The sequence below is a fragment of the Coregonus lavaretus genome (genome assembly GCF_964263955.1).
Source record: "Coregonus lavaretus genome assembly, chromosome: 7".
Classification (NCBI taxonomy): Eukaryota; Metazoa; Chordata; class Actinopteri; order Salmoniformes; family Salmonidae; genus Coregonus; species Coregonus lavaretus.
In genome coordinates, this window is record NC_139994.1 from 28,148,169 (window position 1) to 28,171,018 (window position 22,850).

Genomic DNA, 22,850 nt, shown 5'->3' on the forward strand with positions numbered 1-22,850 from the left:
CAGAGAATCTTGTTTCTCATGGTCTGAGAGTCGTTTAGGTGCCTTTTGGCAAACTCCAAGCGGGCTGTCATGCGCCTTTTACTGAGGAGTGGCTTCCGTCTGGCCACTCCATAAAGGCCTGATTGGTGCAGTGCTGCAGAGATGGTTGTCCTTCTGGAAGGTTCTCCCATCTCCACAGAGGAACTCTGGAGCTCTGTCAGAGTGACCATTGGGTTCTTGGTCACCTCCCTGACCAAGGCCCTTCTCCCCCGATTGCTCAGTTTGGCATGGCGACCAGCTCTAGGAAGAGTCTTCGTGGTTCCAAACTTATTCCATTTAAGAATGATGGAGGCCACTGTGTGCTTGGGGACCTTCAATGCTGCAGAATTTTTTTTGTACCCTTCCCCAGATCTGTGCCTCGACACAATTCTGTCTCGGAGCTCTACGGACAATTCCTTCAACCTCATGGCTTGGTTTTTGCTCTGACATGCACTGTCAGCTGTGGGACCTTATATAAACAGGTGTGTGCCTTTCCAAATCATGTCCAATCAATGGAATTTACCACAGGTGGACTCCCATCAAGTTGTAGAAACATCTCAAGGATGATCAGTGGAAACAGGATGCACCTGAGCTCAATTTTGAGGCTCATAGCAAAGGGTCTGAATACTTATGTAAATAATAATAATTTTTTTTTTTTTTTTTTTTTTTACATTTCTAAAAACCTGTTTTCGATTTGTCATAATGGGGTATTGTGTGTAGATTGATGAGGTAAAACAATAATTTTATCAATTATAGAATAAGACTAATTTAACAAAATGTGGAAAAAGGGAAGAGGTCTGAATATTTTCAGAATACACTGTAAGTATCCCCTTACGAAAAAAGATTGCAGTCAGAGTGCAGTATAACTGCAGTACACTTTAGTCTAACTGTAGTTAGAATACAGTACAACTGCAGTAGGCTGCAAATACTGTGTCCAAAATAAAACCTTTTTTTTTTTACAGCAGTAATTTTGCAGTGTAACTGCAGTTACAGTGCAATATGACTGCAGTTCAACTGCAGTACACAGCAGTTATTCTGCAATCACTACGTCCAAAATACCACAGTCGACGGCAGTTACTGCACTTTTACTACAGTTTCAAAACGGTAATCTTTTTTTGTAAGGGTCTGCTTTTCAAAATGCATATTCACTTTAATTTTGATAGGATTTTCTTGCCATTTCTTTACAATCCAATTAACTATCACTTAATCAAACTGCTCAAAACAGATAACTACTGAACAAAAATGATGTTAAGCCTAGTTAACGTATATAGTTTGATAACTGCTGAACACTGTATCAATTTGACATCAATTTATGTTGGAAGGTAAAACCAAATCATATATGGATGTGGCTGTAAATACTACATCATAATTCTCCATCAGCCAGTGTGCTTCAATAGTACAAAGTGAAAAGAGTCACTATGTGCTACCATTTGGAATGATAGTGAGGTGTACAATGCACTGCTGAAATACCTGGGTGGTATATAACAATATTTTCCACTCATTATCTGAATTTCATTGATACACTGTAAGCTGATGAATTTCAAGCAGAGAGACAGGCAATACTGTATCAGCTGACAAATCACGTAGAAAAGGTGATCTTGTAAAATGTTGCATGGGGCAGAAATGGCATACAACACCGTGATACATTTTTACAGTAGCTTTACAATACCCTTATTTCTGATTGTTTGTCCTACGTATGTACTATATAAGGATAATGAAACAGCAAGACTGACACATTTCTCAACATGCTCACAACCTGCCATTGGATACAAATTATAAAAAATTGTGCATGTCAGGTTATAGTCAAATACTGTATAGAAAAGTATATTTACCATCTACTACTCCTTCTATTGAGCACTTCAAAAATAACAGTTTTGAAATGTGTATCTTGTATTTTTTGCTATTGGATTAAATGGTAAATTCAAAAGGCACTCACACATCTGAGCTATCTTTGTTGCAGGTGCATGGTAACAGTTGAATAACATGAGAAAAAATAAGAAACCTGCACACTGCTCTTGCTAGTATCACTGCTCTTTATTAAGCTTCACGTATCTGCCTCAAGGCCTTCGCCAGAACTTAATAAAGAGCAGTGATACTGATAACAGCGGTGTGCGGGTTTCTTCTTTTTTCTCATTAAATGCTAGTTAAAATGACTAAATGGTGATCCTATGTGCTCATGCCATTTCACAGAAAACAGATTTTGCATAAATGACTCAGGGGTGAAAGATGTGTGAAACCTCAATGAATGCACAATCAAAGGTTCTGAACATACAAGTGTTATCAGTTTAGAGTTTTGTCATTAGAGTTTTGACAATATACCACTTACATCTGAAAAATGTTCCCTCCCCTTCCGCTTCCCCCTCAAAACATGACCTGCATTGTCATATTTTTTCCAATACCCCCCTCTCTTTCTAGTGTTCTTTCCTTCACTCATGCACTACATGTGTTACAGGATGTGGGGGGAGGAGGAAGGGGGTGTAAGAGGGGGATGGTGAAAGGGTGGCACCAGTCCTAGTGGGAGGAGGGGAGATTAAGAGTGAGGTGATAAGGTCCTGTTCATCATCACCATCTCTTTAAACTCACATATTAGCATGTAGAATACAGCTAAAACCTGACCCCTAACAGGCCTAACATTCACATTTATGATTTATTCGTTCTCTCATTTGACTATTCAGGCTCAGCTATAGCTATATTAATATCTATAGATTTAAACGCTCAGTTTGCATTATTTGTGTAGCTACATCTTAGGCCTTGCGTGAAAGAGTGAATGTGGAAAGAATACAATAAAAAGAGAGAGGAAAGGCAAAAAAGAGACAGAAAGCAGGAAGGTCAGCACAGAATAATTACTTTCTTGCTGTAAAATGGTGGCTATGGCGCACAATAATGTCTGATTCCCAGGTAAGTACTACGCTCTTCGTCTTGTACCAATTACTGGTTAATGGTCTCTCCTGGGGTGGAGGCTTTGGGGGTTAATTAGCGTTGCCGTCAGTAACAACCACTGCTAATTTGTGAACATCAAAACGAGCTCTGCCGGTCATAGTTGTAATGAAATGTCAGTTCATCTCTCCTGACGAAGATCAATGTGTGTGTGTGCGCGTGCGCGCGCGCGCGTAAAGCATAGACTCATGTATGTACAGGCTACCAGGGTAACATTTCACCGCTACTTCTAGATGTGTATAACCATTGTTAGGCGGTGTGTATTTGGCGGTGTGTATTTGCATGTCTTCGTGTTATTCTGTAACACCCACTCTCTTTCTGGGGATGGAGGCAATACAATATGAAGACTAGTGATGGAAAGTAAAGTATGTCAAGTAGTAGGCTATTCCATAACAATGAATCACAGGTCAGATTGACATTATGGTCAGAAAGGCACAAATCAGGACTTTGCTTTGGTTGCCCTAAGATTATGATCACATTCCTGGAAATGTAAATGAGCTATTAACACGCAGCCATATACAGTAGTATGTCTATTGCCTGCCGTTCACCTACACATAGGGGAGGAATTAGAAAGATAAGTTAGCCTACTGATTTTTATTTTATTTAGGTTGTTATTAGTAAAGAAAATCTCAGAGCAGGCTCAATTCGCCCAACTGCCATGAATTGTATTTCACTTAAACAATGGGGAGGAACCAGAGAGATCAGTTTCAGGGTAGGCTAGTGGAATTATTTGCAGTTTGATTGTTTTTACTCAGAGCAGCACGCTCAACTTTTGCTTCATATAATTATAGGCCTATTATAATTGTAATTAGAGCCATTAGAATTGTAAGAAGACTAAACCAGTGACTCACCATGGTGTTAGTGTTGAAAGTGGAAGAATTTAGGCATCCAAAAAAAGCTCATAGAAATGGTATGCCTATAGAGACTGAACGGGTGGGTGGAAGATGCTCGAAGTTTCGCTTATACGCATAGAGGCTTATTACTGTAGACAATCTATTTGACCTCCTCTTCAAGTAGGCTTTGTTGGTCAGTAATGTAATGAAACAGTGTGTTCACTTTAGCCTTGTGTTAACTATTTAGGCTCATTGTTTGGCCCAATAAATGGCGCGAAATTAATCATTGGGCTTGAGGATATCTGCAGGTATGCAACATGAGTCACGCGCAAATATACAGCCTTGATTTTAGGAAGGACACTACCATACCAAAGCTTCCAATAAATATGTGTATTTTCTCATGAATGTCGATAACCCAGGTAACTCTTGAATTGTATCATTGTTTGAAAATGTGAAGTTTTTAGGATTTCATAACAGCTAGGCTAAACGTTTGTCTATTCACATGTGGATATTTACATTAGAGGTAAAAACATCGAATGGAAAATGTCGGAGTTGACATGACACTACATATGTTCATTTCAGGTTCATAAGGCCTAAAATTAATTATTATTTGAAATATAATTACTGCAGCTATTATAACATAGGTAGGCCTATACTGCAATTAAAACAAGTGTAGACTATTACTAAATCTTATAAGATATGCATGCAAAAAGTATAGCCTATTAGCTTGTTAAATCTCTATTCAAAACGTGTTGTGTCATTCGCTGTAGGTCGAACTTAACCTTTGTTTTTTCATTTATTCAAGACAAATTATGAAGAATATTTTTTATTTCAACAAATTAAAATCTATTTGAGGCATAAGGCTACATTTGGAGAATACTACATTTCTGTCAAAAGCGTGTGTGCCGAAATAAATTCACTTCAACTTGAGCCTCTTATCTATTCTGCAAAATTACCTGTTGTAATCATTTGCCTAGACCTATGCAATTACATTATCGAGGTTTTTGACAGACATTCCCAAATATGTAGACCTAGCCTATATGATACAGTTACAGTATTCATATCTCCAATTATGTGAAAAATGTATTATAATAATTTGTATTGTGTATTTATTATATGTAATGTATTTGGAAATCTTGAAAACCACTTTCACATTTATGTTTGCCATGAAATCGTTTATTTTTCCTATTCTGTAAAAACATATGACTGTTATTCATGCTGCAATTTCCCTTCCAGAAAATCACATTCCTTTACCAACGCTGACTTTATTACAAACAGATTAGTTGGATTTATGGGGGGGGGGGGGGGATTTGAAAAGACTGATCTGTGCCACCTAGCCTTGTGCCAGGTTTCCTAACCATTTCATTTGTGTTCATTAAACCACTCTGATGGAAATGTTGTCTTTGGCTGCTTTCTGGAGTCTTACTGCATAAGACTGAACATGGCCCTGTGACACTCTTGACTCGGGAAGCCACTGTGTGAGCCGAGAAGAAGAAGAGATGGAGGGAGGGAGGGAGGGACTGGGAAGAAAGGATGAGGGATTTTCTCCCAGTGAATCTCTCATCTTCATCCCTCCATATATGCTGGGCTGGGGATGTTTGTCAGTTGGAAACATGTTATATTTACCCTGCTTCCCTCTCTCCCCAGCAGATATCAGGATGTCAAAACCAGCAGAGGATGAGAAGCCTGGGGCAGACTTTCCAGGGGAGAGCACAGGTAACCATTTTGAGACTGCATTATGTGTTGCTTTAATATCAGTTATCATCATTGTGTGCCATCATTAGGCCTGTTTCATTTTATAGGAATGTTTGAATGAAAGTATGTTGTGTGTATGTGTGCTTACATCTGTCTGTGTTCTCATATTGATTGGTAAGAGTGGGCTAATCTGGTGTATTGTTTTTGGATGTGTTTACATTTAAGTAATTTAGCAGATGCTCTTATCCAGAGCAACTTACGGCAACATTTAAGGTTAAGTGCACATTGACAGATTTTTCACCTAGTCTGCTCGGGGATTCAAACCAGCGACCTTTCGGTTACAGGCCTAATGCTCTTAACCGCTGTAGGCTACCTTGCCGCCCTATGACACAAAACATCCACAATAACAGACCTCAAATCTTCTACTTTGGTCACGTTTCTCACATTTTCCGAATAGAAAATGAGAATGTTTTAGTCAGCCTGTTTGAATGACTTATGCACGTGACACAATACCTCCATATAGGTCACAGCTCAGAGTCATATCATGACACACCTATGTTTCTACTAGATTTAGCTGACAACTAGGATGTGGAATGTTAGTAATTTACATTTGAAGTAACCTATTTCAAGTTTGGCAACAGCCTGAGGCATTTACAGTAGATTATTAGAATTCCATCTTTCACTTTTTATTTTCTCTTCTCTGTCTTTCTTACCCTCTTTTTATCTTACAGACTCCGAGAGGAACAGTCCCGATGCAAATGATCAGGTTTGTCATCTCAATTTAATTTAATTGAATGTAAAATTTAGTTTGTTGTTTTATTTATTGTTATTTGTTTTTTATATATTCTTGTTGTTTGCTCTAAGGTTGTAATAAGATTATTTGAATAAGTGTATACAGTAGAACCTCAAAGATACAAACCTCAGAGTTTGGCACCAACCGGTCATCGAACGGGCAAAATTAAACCGGGACATGTAGGCCTACTAAATGCAAAAAAACTTCTGTAGGCTACAGACAAACATAAATGCTGGTTAGATTTGCTAAAAACATATCAGATATTTACAGTATCTGGCTAAATTATTAGAAAAGATATGCAATCAACATTTTCTATAAAGGTTTGATGCTGTCTTTAAGTTAATTTCAAAGTGTTACAGACATTTCTGTGTTCAGGACCACCTCCATTCCTAAAAATTGTCCTATCTCTAAGGTCCTACTGTAATACTTTTTTTTGGATAGGTTTGAATTAAGGTAAAAATGAAAATGATTAGGAGACACGTGGATTCAATTGATGAGTTCTATCAAGGTATTCTATCAACCTGGAATGGCAACAGTGTTTATGGCTTTGCACATGAATAGATTTAAAGATCTGTGTCTGAATGGGTTTTTTGTTGCCTTTCGTCTCCTCACAGGTTCAGCCAATGAAAACGAGTCCCTTCAGTCTTTCTTCTACCTTGAGCAGCACCAAGGTGAGTGAATTAGTGCACTCACATGCGAGAGAGAGAGATAAAGATGGTGTGTGTTTGTGTGTGTGAGTGGCTTATCTATTTAGTCCCTACAGACATGCCTCAGGTGGTACTGCATTGACATTGGCCAATATGCAAATTAGGATGTTTGGGCCATTACGAATGCTGACATGCCCATCAACTCCTGACAACTAGAGAGTAGGAACGAGCACAACTCACTTTATAAAGACATGCTGCAGAAGAGGAGGAAAAACCTTTTGCTTTCTCTTAAGAGAGACAGACTATAGACATTGATATATAGAAATGAAGGGAGATCGAGGAAAAAAAGAGTGTTATGGGTAGATGGATGGATAGGAGCTTCCTCAGGTCAGAAATCATCAGCCAACTTGGAATATTCTAAAATTATATACACAACAGAGCTCAACATTTTATGCATGGTAATATATTTTGTACTATATGTTGTGAGCCCCCATTAGGGCCTAAAATGGTGATCAAATTCATATATGGTTGATTTTGCAAATACCGCACTTTCAGATGTGAAATGTTTTTGAAAATGAAACCTCTTATAACTGCTTTTTATCTATCTGAATATTTTCTTCACTCTGTCTGGAAACAAGATCGAATAGTGGCTGAAACCATACTATTTAAGAATATAAAGATTTTTATCGGTTTCCCCAAATACCCGAGGGGAAATGTCATTACCACCACGTCATAAAATTTGCTATTTTAGTTTAAAAGGAAATTACAGAAATTGTGCCTAAGGTGTTTTATATAACATTTCACATGAATTGTTTTATTTATTTATTATATGTATTCATCATTGTCATGTCTAAATGTCCATATATGCCTTGATGATACTCAGAAACATGTATTTATTTACCACGTCAAAATCTTTATATTTTACATTATTTTAGGAATTATCTTAAGAACAAGCATATAAGATTCACATATGGGAAAAATCATCACTTTCAATTGTAATTTATTACACCTTTTCCTCACAAATATGTACCGTGATGGTAATTTAACATTTTAGTCATTTAGCAGACCCTCTTATCCAGAGCGACTTACAGTTAATAGTAATAATAATAATAATATGCCATTTAGCAGACGCTTTTATCCAAAGCGACTTACAGTCATGCGTGCATACATTTTTGTGTATGGGTGGTCCCGGGGTTCGAACCCACTACCTTGGCGTTACAAGCGCCGTGCTCTACCAGCTGAGCTACAGAGGACTCAGTTAGTGAGTGCATACATTTTATTTTTTCATACTGACTTAGCTTGTGGTAATGACAGCGTGTGGTGGAAATGACATTTCAGATAAAACAACTGATGAAAAATACCATTAAACATTTTAATGTCACAATTGTACATGTTTAATTTTATTGAAGATATAGAACAGACCATTCGTTCCAATTCATCCCAAAGGTGTTCGATGGGGTTGAGGTCAGGGCTCTGTGCAGGCCAGTCAAGTTCTTCGACACCGATCTCAACAAACCATTTCTGTATGGATCTCGCTTTGTGCACGGGAGCATTGTCATGCTGAAACAGGAAAGGGCCTTCCCCAAAACTGTTGCCACAAAGTTGGAAGCACAGAATCGTCTAGAATGCCATTGTATGCTGTAGTGTTAAGATTTCCCTTCACTGGAACTAAGGGGCCTAGCCTGAACCATGAAAAACAGCACCAGACCATTATTCGTCCTCCACCAAACTTTACAGTTGGCACTCTGCATTGGGGCATCCGCCAAACCCATATTTCTTTCATTGGACTGCCAGATGGTGAAGCGTGATTGATCACTCCAGAGAACGCGTTTCCACTGCTCCAGAGTCCAATGACGGCTACCTTTACACCACTCCAGCCGACGTTTTGCATTGCGCATGGTGATCTTATGCTTGTGTGCGGCTACTCGGCCATGGAAACCCATTTCATGAAGCTCCCGACAAACAGTTATTTTGCTGACGTTGCTTCCAGAAGCAGTTTGGAACACGGTAGTGAGTGTTACAACCGAGGACAGACGAGCTTCAGCACTCAGCGGTCTCGTTCTGTGAGCTTGTGTGGCTTACCACTTCACAGCTGAGCCGTTGTTGCTCCTAGACCTTTCAACTTCACAATAACAGCACTTAAAGTTGACTGGGGCAGCTCTAGCAGGGCAGAAATTTGACGAGCTGACTTGTTGGAAAGGTGGCATCCTATGACGGTGCCACGTTGAAAGTCACTGAGCTCTTCAGTACAGGCCATTCTACTGTCAATGTTTGTCTATGGAGATTGCATGGCTGTGTGCTTGATTTTATACACCTTTTAGCAACTCGTGTGGAAGAAATTGCCAAATCCACTAATTTGAAGGAGTGTCCACATACTTTGTATATATAGTGTATGTGCTTGTCCTCTCCTTGGTTGATTTAGGGGGATCTTATAGTCAGTAATAACCATAGTAAGTCACATAAATAGACATCAAAATCACTCAATTATCCTAACATAATACAAAATGTAATGGTCTTATTTAGCAAATAAGTGTTGAATTTCAACTTAACCATGATCATATATGTAATTTGTGTCTGTTTTCAGGTCTTAAGGTTAGTAAAAATTGATGAACTAATACATTTTGTCATTACCACCACATTCTGTCCATACTATCACAGTTCATTATGTGGTGGTAATGACGTGTGGTGGGAATGACACTTTTACCATATTTGGTCATAAATAGCAGGGATTCTAGCATGCTAACTCCAGTTGAACAGCTAGCATACAATGTATCCTAAATACACATAATTAAAACATAATTTCAAAAATCAAACATAATTTGATGAAATTATAGCCTATTTGGTAATGACGTACAATACAAATATTTACCTTTATTTTTCTATTATTTCCCGGCATCAAAATTAGAATTTCCCTCCATGACATCCATGTGCTCCACTGTCACTTCATATCCATGGTAACCAAGTACACAAACCTTTTTTTATTTTGTATTATCATGTAATTTGCTTGTCGTGGTGGTAATGACACACTACTTAGACACGACTGTATTTTGTGTAAAAAAAAAAGTAACAAATGGCTTATGCACAGCTAATGTGGTCCTCTGTAGCTCAATTGGTAGAGCATGGCGCTTGTAACGCCAGAGTAGTGGGTTCGATCCCCGGGACCACCAATACGTAAAAATGTATGCACACATGACTGTAAGTCGCTTTGGATAAAAGCGTCTGCTAAATGGCATATTATTATTATATTAATATGTATATAGTTTCCATTTATTTGACAATTTTTTTTAAACAGGTGCATTAAATATTTTCGAATTATCAAGACTTTTGTAAGTGTAATACATAGCAGAATGTAAAAAGTCTGGGTTTGAGGCAGGACAAAAACTGTGTAAAACAGTAAAATCCAGACATGAAATGCTTTAGAAAATAAAAAATAAAAAACATATTGAAAGCTGAAAAATAAGTTTACGGTTATTTTAGTCTCTACTGAATGGATGTGAAATTAAAACATCTAAATTAGCATTTTATCTTAAAAATCTAACCCTGAGACACAAAAAGGCCCGTATTTGCAAAATCACCCATATATACAGTGACTTCGTAAAGTATTCAGACCCCTTAACTTTTTCCACATTTTGTTACGTTACAGCCATATTCTAAAATGGATTTAAAAAATAATAATCCTCAGCAATCTACACACCATACCCCATAATGACAAAGCAAAAACATTTTTTTGTTGTTGTTTTATAAAAACATTTTTGCTAATTTATTAAAAATTAAAATCAGAAATACCTTATTTACATAAGTATTAAGACCCTTTGCTATGAGACAAAATTGAGCTCAGGTGCATCCTGTTTCCATTGATCATCCTTGAGATGTTTCTTCAACTTGATTTGAGTCCACCTGTGGTAAATTCCATTGATTGGACATGATTTGGAAAGGCACACACCTGTCTATATAAGGTCCCACAGTTGACATTGCATGTCAGAGCAAAAACCAAGCTATGAGGTCAAAGGAATTGTCCGTAGAACTCCGAGACAGGATTGTGTCGAGGCACAGATCTGGGAAAGGGTACCAAAACATGTCTGCAGCATTGAAGGTCCCCAAGAACACAGTGGCCTCCATCATTCTTGAATGGAAAAAGTTTGGAACCACAAACACTCTTCCTAGAGCCTGGCCGCCTGGCCAAACTGAGAAATCGGGGGAGAAGGGCCTTGGTCAGGGAGGTGACCAAGAACCCAATGGTCACTCTGACAGCGCTCTAGAGCTCTTATGTGGAGATGGGAGAATCTTCCAGAAGGACAACCATCTCTGCAGCACTCCACCAATCAGGCCTTTATGGTAGAGTGGCCAGACGGAAGCCACTCCTCAGTAAAAGGCACATGACAGCCCGCTTGGAGTTTGACAAAAGGCACCTAAACGACTCTCAGACCATGAGAAACAAGATTATCTGGTCTGATGAAACCAAGATTGAACTCTTTGGCCTGAATGCCAAGCGTCATGTCTGGAGGAAACCTGGCACCATCCCTACGGTGAAGCATGGTGGTGGCAGCATCATGCTGTGGGGATGTTTTTCAGCTGCAGGGACTGGGAGACTAGTCAGGATCGAGGCAAAGATGAACGGAGCAAAGTACAGAGAGATCCTTGATGAAAACCTGCTCCAGAGCGCTCAGGACCTCAGACTGGGGGCGAAGGTTCACATTCCAACAGGACAACGACCCTAAGCACACAGCCAAGGCAACGCAGGAGTGGCTTCGGGACAAGTCTCTGAATGTCCTTGAGTGGCCCAGCGAGAGCCCGGACTTGAACCCGATCGAACATCTCTGGAGAGACCTGAAAATTGCTGTGCAGCAACGTTCCCCATCCAACCTGACAGAGCTTGAGAGGATCTGCAAAGAAGAATGGGAGAAACTCCCCAAATACAGGTGTGCCAAGCTTGTAAAGTCATACCCAAAAAGACTCCAGGCTGTAATCGCTGCCAAAGGTGCTTCAACAAAGTACTGAGTAAAGGGTCTGAATACTTATGTAAATGTCATATTTCCGTTTTTTATTTGTAATACATTTGCTAAAATTTCTTAACCTATTTTTGCTTTGTCATTATGGGATATTGTGTGTAGATTGAGGGGGGAAAAAACAATTTAATCAATTTTAGAATAAGGCTGTAACATAACAAAATGTGGAAAAAGTCAAGGGGTCTGAATACTTTCTGAAGACAGTACCAGTCAAAAGTTTGGACACACATACTCTTTCAAGGGTTTTTCTTTATTTTTACTATTTTCTACATTGTAGAATAATAGTGAAGACATCAAAACTATGAAATAACACATATAGAATCATGACATCAAAACTATGAAATAACACATCAATCATGTAGTAACCAAAAAAGTGTTAATCAAATCAAAATATATTTTAGATTCTTCAAAGTAGCCACCCTTTGCCTTGATGACAGCTTTGCACACTCTTGGCATTCTCTCAACCAGCTTCATGAGTTAGTCACCTGGAATGCTTTTCCAACAGTCTTGAGTTCGCACATATGCTGAGCACTTGTTGGCTGCTTTTCCTTCACTCTGCGGTCCAACTCATCCCAAACCATCTCAATTGGGTTGAGGTCTGGTGATTGTGGAGGCCAGGTCATCTGATGCAGCAGTCCATCACTCTCCTTCTTGGTCAAATAGCCCTTACACAGCCTGGAGGTGTGTTTTGGGTCATTGTCCTGTTGAAAAACAAATGATAGTCCCACTAAGTGCAAACCAGATGGGATGGCGTATCGCTGCAGAATGCTGTGGTAGACATGCTGGTTAAGTGTGCCTTGAATTCTAAATAAATCATAGACAGTGTCACCAGCAAAGCACCCCCACACCATCATACCTCCTCCTCCATGCTTCACGGTGGGAACCACATATGCGGAGATCATCCGTTCACCTACTCTGCATCACACAAAGACACGGCTGTTGGAACCAAAAATATCAAATTTGGACTCATCAGACCAAAGGACAGATTTCCACCCGTCTAATTTGTAAGTCGCTCTGGATAAGAGTGTCTGCTAAATGACTTAAATGTAAATGTAATGTCCATTGCTCGTGTTTCTTGGCCCAAGCAAGTCTCTTCTTATTATTGGTGTCCTTTAGTAGTGGTTTCTTTGCAGCAATTTGACCATGAAGGCCTGATTCACGCAGTGTCCTCTGAACAGTTGATGTTTAGATGTGCCTGTTACTTGAACTCTGTGAAGCATTTATTTGGGCTGCAATCTGAGGTGCAGTTAACTCTAATTAACTTATCCTCTGCAGCAAAGCTAACTCTGGGTCTTCCTTTCCTGTGAGAGACAGTTTCATCATAGCGCTTGATGGTTTTTGCGACTGCACTTGATGAAACTTTCAAAGTTCTTGAAATGTTCCGTATTGACTGACCTTAATGTCTTAAAGTAATGATGGACTGTCGTTTCTCTTTGTTTATTTGAGCTGTTCTTGCCATAATATGGACTTGGTATTTTACCAAATAGGGCTATCTTCTGTATACCACCCCTACCTTGTCACAACACAACTGATTGGCTCAAAAGCATTAAGAAGGAAATAAATTCCACAAATGAACTTTTAACAAGGCACACCTGTTAATTGAAATGCATTCCAGGTGACTACCTCATGAAGCTGGTTGAGAGAATGCCAAGAGTGTGCAAAGCTGTCATCAAGGCAAAGGGTGGCTACTTTGAAGAATCTCAAATATAAAATATATTTTGTTTTGTTTAACACTTTTTTGGTTACTACATGATTCCATATGTGTTATATTATAGTTTTGATGTCTTCACTATTATTCTGCAATGTAGAAAATAGTACAAAAAAGAAAAACCCTTGAATGAGTAAGTGTGTCCAAAATTTTGACTGGTACTGTATATACAGTAAATTCATTATAATGATGTTGTGAAGTTAAAAGGGTTAAGACTTGTTTACTGACAAGAGCAGGAGACTTGAAAAATATCTGTTGACATATTTTTATTTATTGCAGATTCCATTTTTTACTTTAACTTCTTTATTAAAGATTACTCTTTATTTCATTGTATAGTATTGTGTGACTGGTGATACAGTATGCATAGAAAATCAGTTATGTATGTAATTCAGTAAAAAATAGTGGAAGTTGCTAATTGTCTATGTCTTGAATTTTGGCTGTGTGGTTCATACGGTATATAGATGATACTCTAGTATGAATACATTTTTATCTAAGAAACCACCCAAATCCTTAGTTTTAGGCAAAAAATATGTTTTTGCTCCAATCAAGTTATTTCTGGACCATATATGGGGCGGCAGGTAGCTTAGTGGGTAAGAGCGTTGTGCCAGTAACCGAAAGGTCGCTGGTTCTAATCCCTGAGCCGACTAGGTGAAAAATCTGTCGATGTGCCCTTAAGCAAGGCACTTAACCCTAATTGCTCCTGTAAGTCGCTCTGGATAAGAGCGTCTGCTAAATGACTAAAAAATAAAAATATAAAAAATATTTCTGTCCATTTAAGGGACCCATTTTGGCAACTAGACTGAGGCCTGTGTACCAGATGCCAAACAAACATGTATTTTCATGATTACTCTTTTGCATGTATTTACCTGTTGAGTTTTCACCCTATTCAATGTTTAGATATTATTCCTCCTGCAGAGTAAAAGTGAGGCTGGCCCTGAGATGACCTCCACCCATGTGCCGCTTCCCTCCCAGCAGCAGACACCTCACCCTCACACACAACTCATGTTGGCAGGGAGTCAGCTTGCTGGGGTAAGCACTGGCACAGACACACTAGCTGAATGTACACACTTAGAAAAAAGGGTTCCAAAAGGGTTCTTCAGCTGTCCCCATAGGAGTACCCTTTTTGGTTCCAGGCAGAACCATTTTTGGTTCCAGGTAGAACCCTTTTGGGATTCATGTAGAACCCTCTGTAGAAAGGGTTCTACATGGAACCCAAAATGGTTCTACCTGGAACCAAAAAGTTTTCTTCAAAGGGTTCTCCTATGGAGATAGCCGAAGAACCATTTAAAGTTCTAGATAGCAAAACATTTTCTAAGAGTGTAGTGTGTAGGTGGTTAGGGTAGGCTTCTTCTGCTTCGCCCTTGCTCTTGCTTGCATCTTACCAAGGTTGGGGCGAATTCCATTTCAACTCAATTCTGTCGATTCAGGAAGTAAACAGAAATTCAAATTTTCCTCATTCCTGAATTGACTGAATTAAAATGGAATTGATCCCACCTCTGCCTCTTACTGCCTGCTCAAATGCTGGCTGACGCTATTCTCTACCTCTTTTGCTTTTTCCCCCTCCTCTCTTTGGGCAAACCCTACCCTTTCCTCCACCTCTTCCCCCTCTTCCTCCTCTGCCTCAGCTGGCTGCCCTCTTGCCTGCACAGCAGCAGCTGTTGCTTCAACAGGCCCAGGCTCAGCTCCTGGCCGCCGCCGTGCAGCAGTCCAACGCGGCTCACGCTGCTCATGCCGCCCACGCAGCCGCCCAAGCCAATCAGCAGCAGCAGCAACAACAACAGCAGCAGCAGCAGTTGACCAAACAGGAGCAAACCCCGCCCCAGCTCACCCTCTCTCAGCCTATCCAGCTCACCGCCCAGGTAGGAGCGGTCAGTCACGGATCAGATATGACCAGCTTTAAGCCAATCTAACTCACTGATCAACACTCGTCTATGTCAGAAGTGTTTCTCTATATACTCTTGGGTGATGTTACTTTAAAGGCTGGGGCTGTGCACATTTTGGTTCTTTGCTCATTTCTTTGCATTATATTTCCTCCAAGGGTGTGTGTGTATGTTGCTCTGTTCAGAAATCATACATGACTTGTTGACATCTCTCTCTTGCTCCCCCTCTCTGTTCCTCCTGTAGGATATCCAGCAGCTGCTGCAGCTGCAGCAGTTAGTCCTGATGCCCGGCCACCACCTGCAGTCTCCTCAGTTCCTCCTGCCTCAGGCCCAGGGACAACAGGGGCAGCAGGGTAAGTGGGACCTACTAAGTAAGTGGGAACCACCATCAACACTGTGACTTACTCTTTGCACAAAATATCATGTATAACTTGGCATTACTGCTTAGTTCTAAAACAAGTTATAATAAAGTTGTTAGAATACAGTTAAAATACAATAAAATAATGTTCATATAATTACAATATTTTATAGTGTTAATAGTGTATTAACTGCTTCTCCGTTGTCTTCCACAGGTTTGCTCTCGACACCTAATTTAATTTCACTACCTCAGCATCAGCAAAGCCAGGGCGGTATTCTAACCACTCCACCCAGGCAAGGACTGCAAGCACAGGTACAGTATTATTGAAAACCACCTCAAATATGTGTGTGTGTTGAGACTACACTTTATAACATACCGTACCACATACTTGTAAGTACAGTAGGGATTGGCCTCTACAAGCAGAAATCAAAGAGCTCTGTTGAATCAGTGCTGGTGCATTGATCCAAACACTGATCTAATCAAAACCAAACCAGTAACCCAGAGAGTGTGCTTGAATTGAGATCCAGTTTTAGCATTGGTAAGCTAATTCAAATACAGTGGGGGAAAAAAGTATTTAGTCAGCCACCAATTGTGCAAGTTCTCCCACTTAAAAAGATGAGAGAGGCCTGTAATTTTCATCATAGGTACACGTCAACTATGACAGACAAATTGAGAGAAAAATTCCAGAAAATCACATTGTAGGATTTTTAATGAATTTATTTGCAAATTAAGCCTACAAACAAGCAATATTTCTGGCTCTCACAGACCTGTAACTTCTTCTTTAAGAGGCTCCTCTGTCCTCCACTCGTTACCTGTATTAATGGCACCTGTTTGAACTTGTTATCAGTATAAAAGACACCTGTCCACAACCTCAAACAGTCACACTCCAAACTCCACTATGGCCAAGACCAAAGAGCTGTCAAAGGACACCAGAAACAAAATTGTAGACCTGCACCAGGCTGGGAAGACTGAATCTGCAATAGGTAAGCAGCTTGGTTTGAAGAAATCAACTGTGGGAGCAATTATTAGGAAATGGAAGACATACAAGACCACTGATAATCTCCCTCGATCTGGGGCTCCACACAAGATCTCACCCCGTGGGGTCAAAATGATCACAAGAACGGTGAGCAAAAATCCCAGAACCACACGGGGGGACCTAGTGAATGACCTGCAGAGAGCTGGGACCAAAGTAACAAAGCCTACCATCAGTAACACACTACGCCGCCAGGGACTCAAATCCTGCAGTGCCAGACGTGTCCCCCTGCTTAAGCCAGTACATGTCCAGGCCCCTCTGAAGTTTGCTAGAGTGCATTTGGATGATCCAGAAGAGGATTGGGAGAATGTCATATGGTCAGATGAAACCAAAATATAACATTTTGGTAAAAACTCAACTCGTCGTGTTTGGAGGACAAAGAATGCTAAGTTGCATCCAAAGAACACCATACCTACTGTGAAGCATGGGGGTGGAAACATCATGCCTTGGGGCTGTTTTTCTGCAAAGGGACCAGGACGACTGATATGTGTAAAGGAAAGAATGAATGGGGCCATGTGTCGTGAGATTTTGAGTGAAAACCTCCTTCCATCAGCAAGGGCATTGAAGATTAAACGTGGCTGGGTCTTTCAGCATGACAATGATCCCAAACACACCGCCCGGGCAACGAAGGAGTGGCTTCGTAAGAAGCATTTCAAGGTCCTGGAGTGGCCTAGCCAGTCTCCAGATCTCAACCCCATTAGAAAATCTTTGGAGGGAGTTGAAAGTCCGTGTTGCCCAGCGACAGCCCCAAAACATCACTGCTCTAGAGGAGATCTGCATGGAGGAATGGGCCAAAATACCAGCAACAGTGTGTGAAAACCTTGTGAAGACTTACAGAAAACGTTTGACCTGTGTCATTGCCAACAAAGGGTATATAACAAAGTATTGAGAAACTTTTGTTATTGACCAAATACTTATTTTCCAACATAATTTGCAAATAAATTCATTAAAAATCCTACAATGTGATTTTCTGGATTTTTTCTTCTCATTTTGTCTGTCATAGTTGACGTGTACCTATGATGAAAATTACAGGCCACTCTCATCTTTTTAAGTGGGAGAACTTGCACAATTGGTGGCTGACTAAATACTTTTTTCCCCCATTGCTTTTTGTTGATGGATGAATGTCTTACCTGAAGTCAAGAAACCATCCATAGCCATTTATAGCCATAGCTGTTCTCTTATACAATAAAATGTTGTACGAATGCATCTTCACAACCTCGCCATAGTTCTTTCATCAACCTTCAAAAGCAGCTAATGTCAGTGTGCCAGCCACCCCTCGCCATTCCACAGGAATGATATAGGTTTATGTCTCATGTACTGTAGTGTCGTCATGGTGACGGCCTCTCGTCGTTACAGAGGGACAAGAGCAGCGACGGCGGCGTGTCCTCCGGGGCCTCAGCCGCCCCCATGACTTCGGTGACCTCTGGCCCGCATGGCGAGGAGCCCAGTGACCTGGAGGAGCTGGAGCAGTTCGCCCGCACCTTCAAACAGAGACGTATCAAACTGGGGTTCACACAGGTACGTTTGTGTGTGTGTGCGTGTGTGTGTGTGTGTGTGTGTGTGTGTGTGTGAGATGTGGTCAAGAGGAGCGTGAGCAATTTGAGGCCTGAATGAAGATGACTGTTTAACACTAATTATCTCTCCCCCCAGGGTGACGTTGGCATGGCGATGGGGAAACTGTATGGGAATGACTTCAGCCAGACCACAATCTCTCGCTTCGAGGCCCTCAACCTGAGCTTTAAGAATATGTGCAAGCTCAAGCCTCTGCTTGAGAAGTGGCTAAACGATGCAGAGACCATGGCCATAGACAGCATGCTTCCCAGCCCCAGCTCTCTCTCCTCCCCCATGATGGGGTTTGAGGGCATGACGGGGCGCCGCAGGAAGAAACGCACCAGCATTGAGACCAACGTCCGCGTGGCCTTAGAGCGCAACTTCATCTCGGTGAGAAAGAGAGAGGTCCCACACCAGACCACTGGGGAACCAACTCAAATCACATACTGCTCCCTACCCTGCACTCGCAGTAGAGTACATACATTTTTTTTTTGTCATTTTAGCAGACGCTCTTATCCAGAGCGACATACAGTTAGTGAGTGTATACATTTTTCATACTGGCCCCCGTGGGAATCAAACCCACAACCCTGGCGTTGCAAGCGCCATGCTCTACCAATTGAGCTACAGGAGGCCTACATAAACAAACGACTCTGTCCACAACAGTTTATTGAAGTTTATTTCACTTTTTTATGAACACTTCATTATCTAAATACTGCTGTTGAAAGTAACATTGACAACATGTCAGATTTATGCGGTATAAAATGTTTGTGGCCTGTGACAACATGTTTGACCATGATTTCTGACCGTGTTCCCTTCAGAACCAGAAGCCTAACTCAGAGGAGATCCTCCTGATGGGCAGGCAGCTCAACATGGAGAAGGAGGTGATCCGGGTCTGGTTCTGCAACCGGCGCCAGAAAGAGAAACGTATCAACCCCTGCAGCGCCACCCCTCCCCTGCCCAGCCAGCCCCCCTCTGTGATGCACAAACCCCCCTGCTACAGCCCGCACATGGTATGACCCCACACTCACCCCACCCTCCCCACCAACCCTCACCATGCATGTCATTGGCAGGCCTTTGGTCCTTTGCCTCCCTGTTCCTTAGTTTGGAAACAAACTGTCTAAATACAAGTCATCATGAGAGGAATATATATTTGACTCTCTGTATCTATGGACATGCCCCCTCCCTCTGCATGACCCTATGTGTGACCCTGTGACCTAACCCCTCCTGCACTGCTCCACTCTCAGCGCCGTGCAAATGACTCCACTGTTGTATGAGGTGTGATATGTTACACACCAACCCCACACGTCATCAGTTACACCACGAGAGCATGTTTCTTCTGTCTCTCTCCTGCTCACAACCTCTCCACCTCTCTCTCGCTTTCTCTCTCTCGCTTTCTCTCTCTCTCGCTTTCTCTCTCGCTTTCTTTCTTTCTTTCTTTCTTTCTTTCTTTCTTTCTTTCTTTCTTTCTTTCTTTCTTTCTTTCTTTCTTTCTTTCTGTTCCTCTCCCTCCAGATGTCTAGTCAGGGGCTGCACCAGGCTGCCACCAGCCTCAGCACAACAGGTGAGGAAAATGATTTTTGTATACATTTGTGTTTTTGTGAAGCTAGGCCACAAGTGCCAGAGGTCTAAATTCCCTTTAGTGGACTAAGACATAGAGACGAGTGCAGATGGTTCTCAAACCCAGTACCATGGGCATTGGGACAACCTATCAATGTCACAGTAGGCTGCTGAGGGGAACGGCTCATAATAATGGAAACCATGTGTTTGATGTATTTGATACCATTCCACTGATTCCGCTCCAGTCATTACCACGAGCCCATTCTCCCCAATTAAGGTACCACCAACTTCCTGTAATCAATGTAACCAAATGTACTGTATACCATTCATATTACTGATGGTTCTCTCTCTCTTTCTCAGTGACCAGTCCATCGCCCTCGGCGACCTGCCCTCTGACCCCCAGTGGCTCTGCAACTACGAGCTCCGCCCCCTCCTCTGTGACTCCGCCTCCACACAGCACAGCCAGCCCCGCCCCTCCCACCCTCAGTGCCCACAGCCTGAACGCTGGGTGAGTGTCCTCTCTCTCTCTCTCTCTCTCTCTCTCTCTGTCTCTCTCCTCTTAACTCTCAACTACTACTCTACACTTACTCAATCTAACACTGAACAATCCCTCATACTCAACAAATACACTTTGATAGTAGATGCTGGGTTAGTGTCCCCTAATTATGTAATTCAAATTCTGTGATCTCCTCTATCCTCTCTCTGTCCCTTGCACAGTCAACGAGTACTGCACATGTGCTCAATCTAACACTGACTCCGAACACTGAATCCTCAACACACTTTTCTGTGTTTCACCACTTTGCCAGGTTGTCATTTCAAATGAGAATCATTTCTCAATTGACCTACCTAGTTAGATTCAGGTTGAATAGATTGATAAAATAAACACCAACATACACGCAATGACAATCAGCTACAGTACCTAGTGTAACTGACATTCTGAGACTTACAAGCATTTCGCTGCACCACAAGCATTTCGCTGCATTCGCTATAACATCTGCTAAACTGTGTATGCGAACAATAAACTGGATGTGGTGATATTTACTGACTTGCTGGGAATTCATGGTACGGGACTACATGTGGTATGTCAAGTCACCCCACCTGTTTTGCAGCAAATCTGCAAGTTCTCACACATATGAAGAAACATGCAGATATGTCTGCAGGCATAGACGTGCTAGTCAACACAGACTCAGAACCAGGCCAATGCATACATTCAAAACATGTTGTGTTTCCATATCAGACAAAGATTAGGGCATTTGATTAATGAGCTTTCACTTAACCCTCTTGGTCCTTTCACTATCTCTGCATATGTGTGTGTTTGAATGTGTGTGTGTTTGAATGTGTGTACGTGCACATGGATGAATATGGATCCATACATATTCTAGGAACACAATGATGGGAGTAAGCACAGGGATGAACCAGGCTCTCATCAGCAGCAATCCCCTGGCCACAATGCAAGGTGTGTTAGTCTGACAAAAGTGTGTATCGAGATTTTAGATTGGTATTCTGACTTGTAATAAGCACGCGCAATTCTGACTCTAGCATAAATCATACATTGATGACAATAGGAGAAAATGTTGAGTTAACCGTGCAGATCTCAAGTCAGAAAGGAAGATGTGCCTCAATTTGCTATCATTTCAACATTTCAAATAAATTGAAATTGCATGTCTTCACACCATCCCATCCATACCACCACCAAGTAGATCATGTGAGTGTCGTGTGTGTCTTTGCGTCTGTGCCAAGTGTGAGTTAGCTTTCCTGCAAGCTCTGACTGACTAAGCTCTCCTTGCTTTAGTCACACTACTTTCTCTCATCTGTTGCAATATCTCACCTTCGTCATCACCATCCTTCATCTCACCATGTCATCAGTTACAGTGTCACCCAAATCGATGCCCATGTACAAAATCGATGCCCATGTATCTCTGGTAGGTGTATTAACTTATATTCTTTCTCCTCTACCTTTCTCTTTCCCCATAAATCCTCCAACCTGCATCTTTCACCCCGTCCCCTGTAACTCTATCATGGCTCAGCTCTGGCTGCCAGTGGTGGGCAGCTGCCCATTTCCAGTCTTGAGGCTGGAGGTCAGATGATCCTAGGCGGGGCTGGGGTTCGCCCCTCCCTATTCCTAAACCGCCACACCCTCCTGCCTATGGCGTCCCACCAAGCGGGCGTGGGATTGGTTGGCGGTCCCAGGGGCGCTTCTCCGCCCCCCGGCGCCGGCGGCATGGACGTCGACTCCTGCTCCGCCTCTCCCTGCTCCAGCCCTGCCTCCTTCTGCTCGTTCAGCGAAGCCTCACCGCCACCGCTTGGCGGGGCCATGACCGAGTGACAACGACACAACCCAAAGGATCCTATCAGAAGGAGGAGGAGGAGGAGTTTTAGTGGAGCTTTACAGAAAAACCTCGCCTTTCAACCAAAGCCATCTCTCTCTCCCTCCATTTGTCACCTCCGCTCTCTCTCCCGGAGTCTTTCGAAGCCAAAAAATACACAGATTGAAAGAGGAAGAAGAGAGCGAGGAATAATGGAGAGGAGGAGAGAACAGGAGAACGGGGAGATTTAAACCAAAAAAATGATCTATCTATACAGTTGGAGAGGTGGCATTGTGTAGAGTTTTGTCGGCAGTGAATGCTAATGTACATTTACTCCTTTGGAAAAGAACAAATGAGCTGAAAAAACTGGATGAAAAAGAGGGCAGGGATGAGAACTGAACTAAGACTTTGTGTGAGAAATGGGTGGCAAGGACAGGAAAGGAAGGAAAGACTTTCAACAAGCTTCAGCGGATAGATGGAAAGAAAACCAAATAATAAAACCTACAAGGGAAAAACACACAAAGACAA

The 22,850-nt window shown here is 41.6% G+C and overlaps 1 protein-coding gene across 1 annotated transcript in view; it reads left to right on the forward strand.

Moving 5' to 3' along the window:
• Positions 1-22,342, forward strand: part of LOC311132330 (POU domain, class 2, transcription factor 2-like) — a gene marked incomplete at both ends in the record, with an annotated part of 49,099 nt that extends 26,757 nt beyond the window's left edge. Inside the window, 14 exons of the mRNA XM_084165576.1 lie at positions 5,439-5,504; positions 6,215-6,249; positions 6,891-6,947; positions 14,553-14,666; positions 15,263-15,496; positions 15,762-15,888; positions 16,090-16,187; positions 18,232-18,426; positions 18,559-18,849; positions 19,278-19,469; positions 19,972-20,020; positions 20,377-20,524; positions 21,399-21,472; positions 22,044-22,342. Coding sequence (XP_084021702.1) covers positions 5,439-5,504; positions 6,215-6,249; positions 6,891-6,947; positions 14,553-14,666; positions 15,263-15,496; positions 15,762-15,888; positions 16,090-16,187; positions 18,232-18,426; positions 18,559-18,849; positions 19,278-19,469; positions 19,972-20,020; positions 20,377-20,524; positions 21,399-21,472; positions 22,044-22,342 — 1,979 coding nt within the window. The remainder of the gene's footprint in view (positions 1-5,438; positions 5,505-6,214; positions 6,250-6,890; positions 6,948-14,552; positions 14,667-15,262; positions 15,497-15,761; positions 15,889-16,089; positions 16,188-18,231; positions 18,427-18,558; positions 18,850-19,277; positions 19,470-19,971; positions 20,021-20,376; positions 20,525-21,398; positions 21,473-22,043) is intronic.
• Between the last annotated feature and the right edge of the window lie 508 nt (positions 22,343-22,850).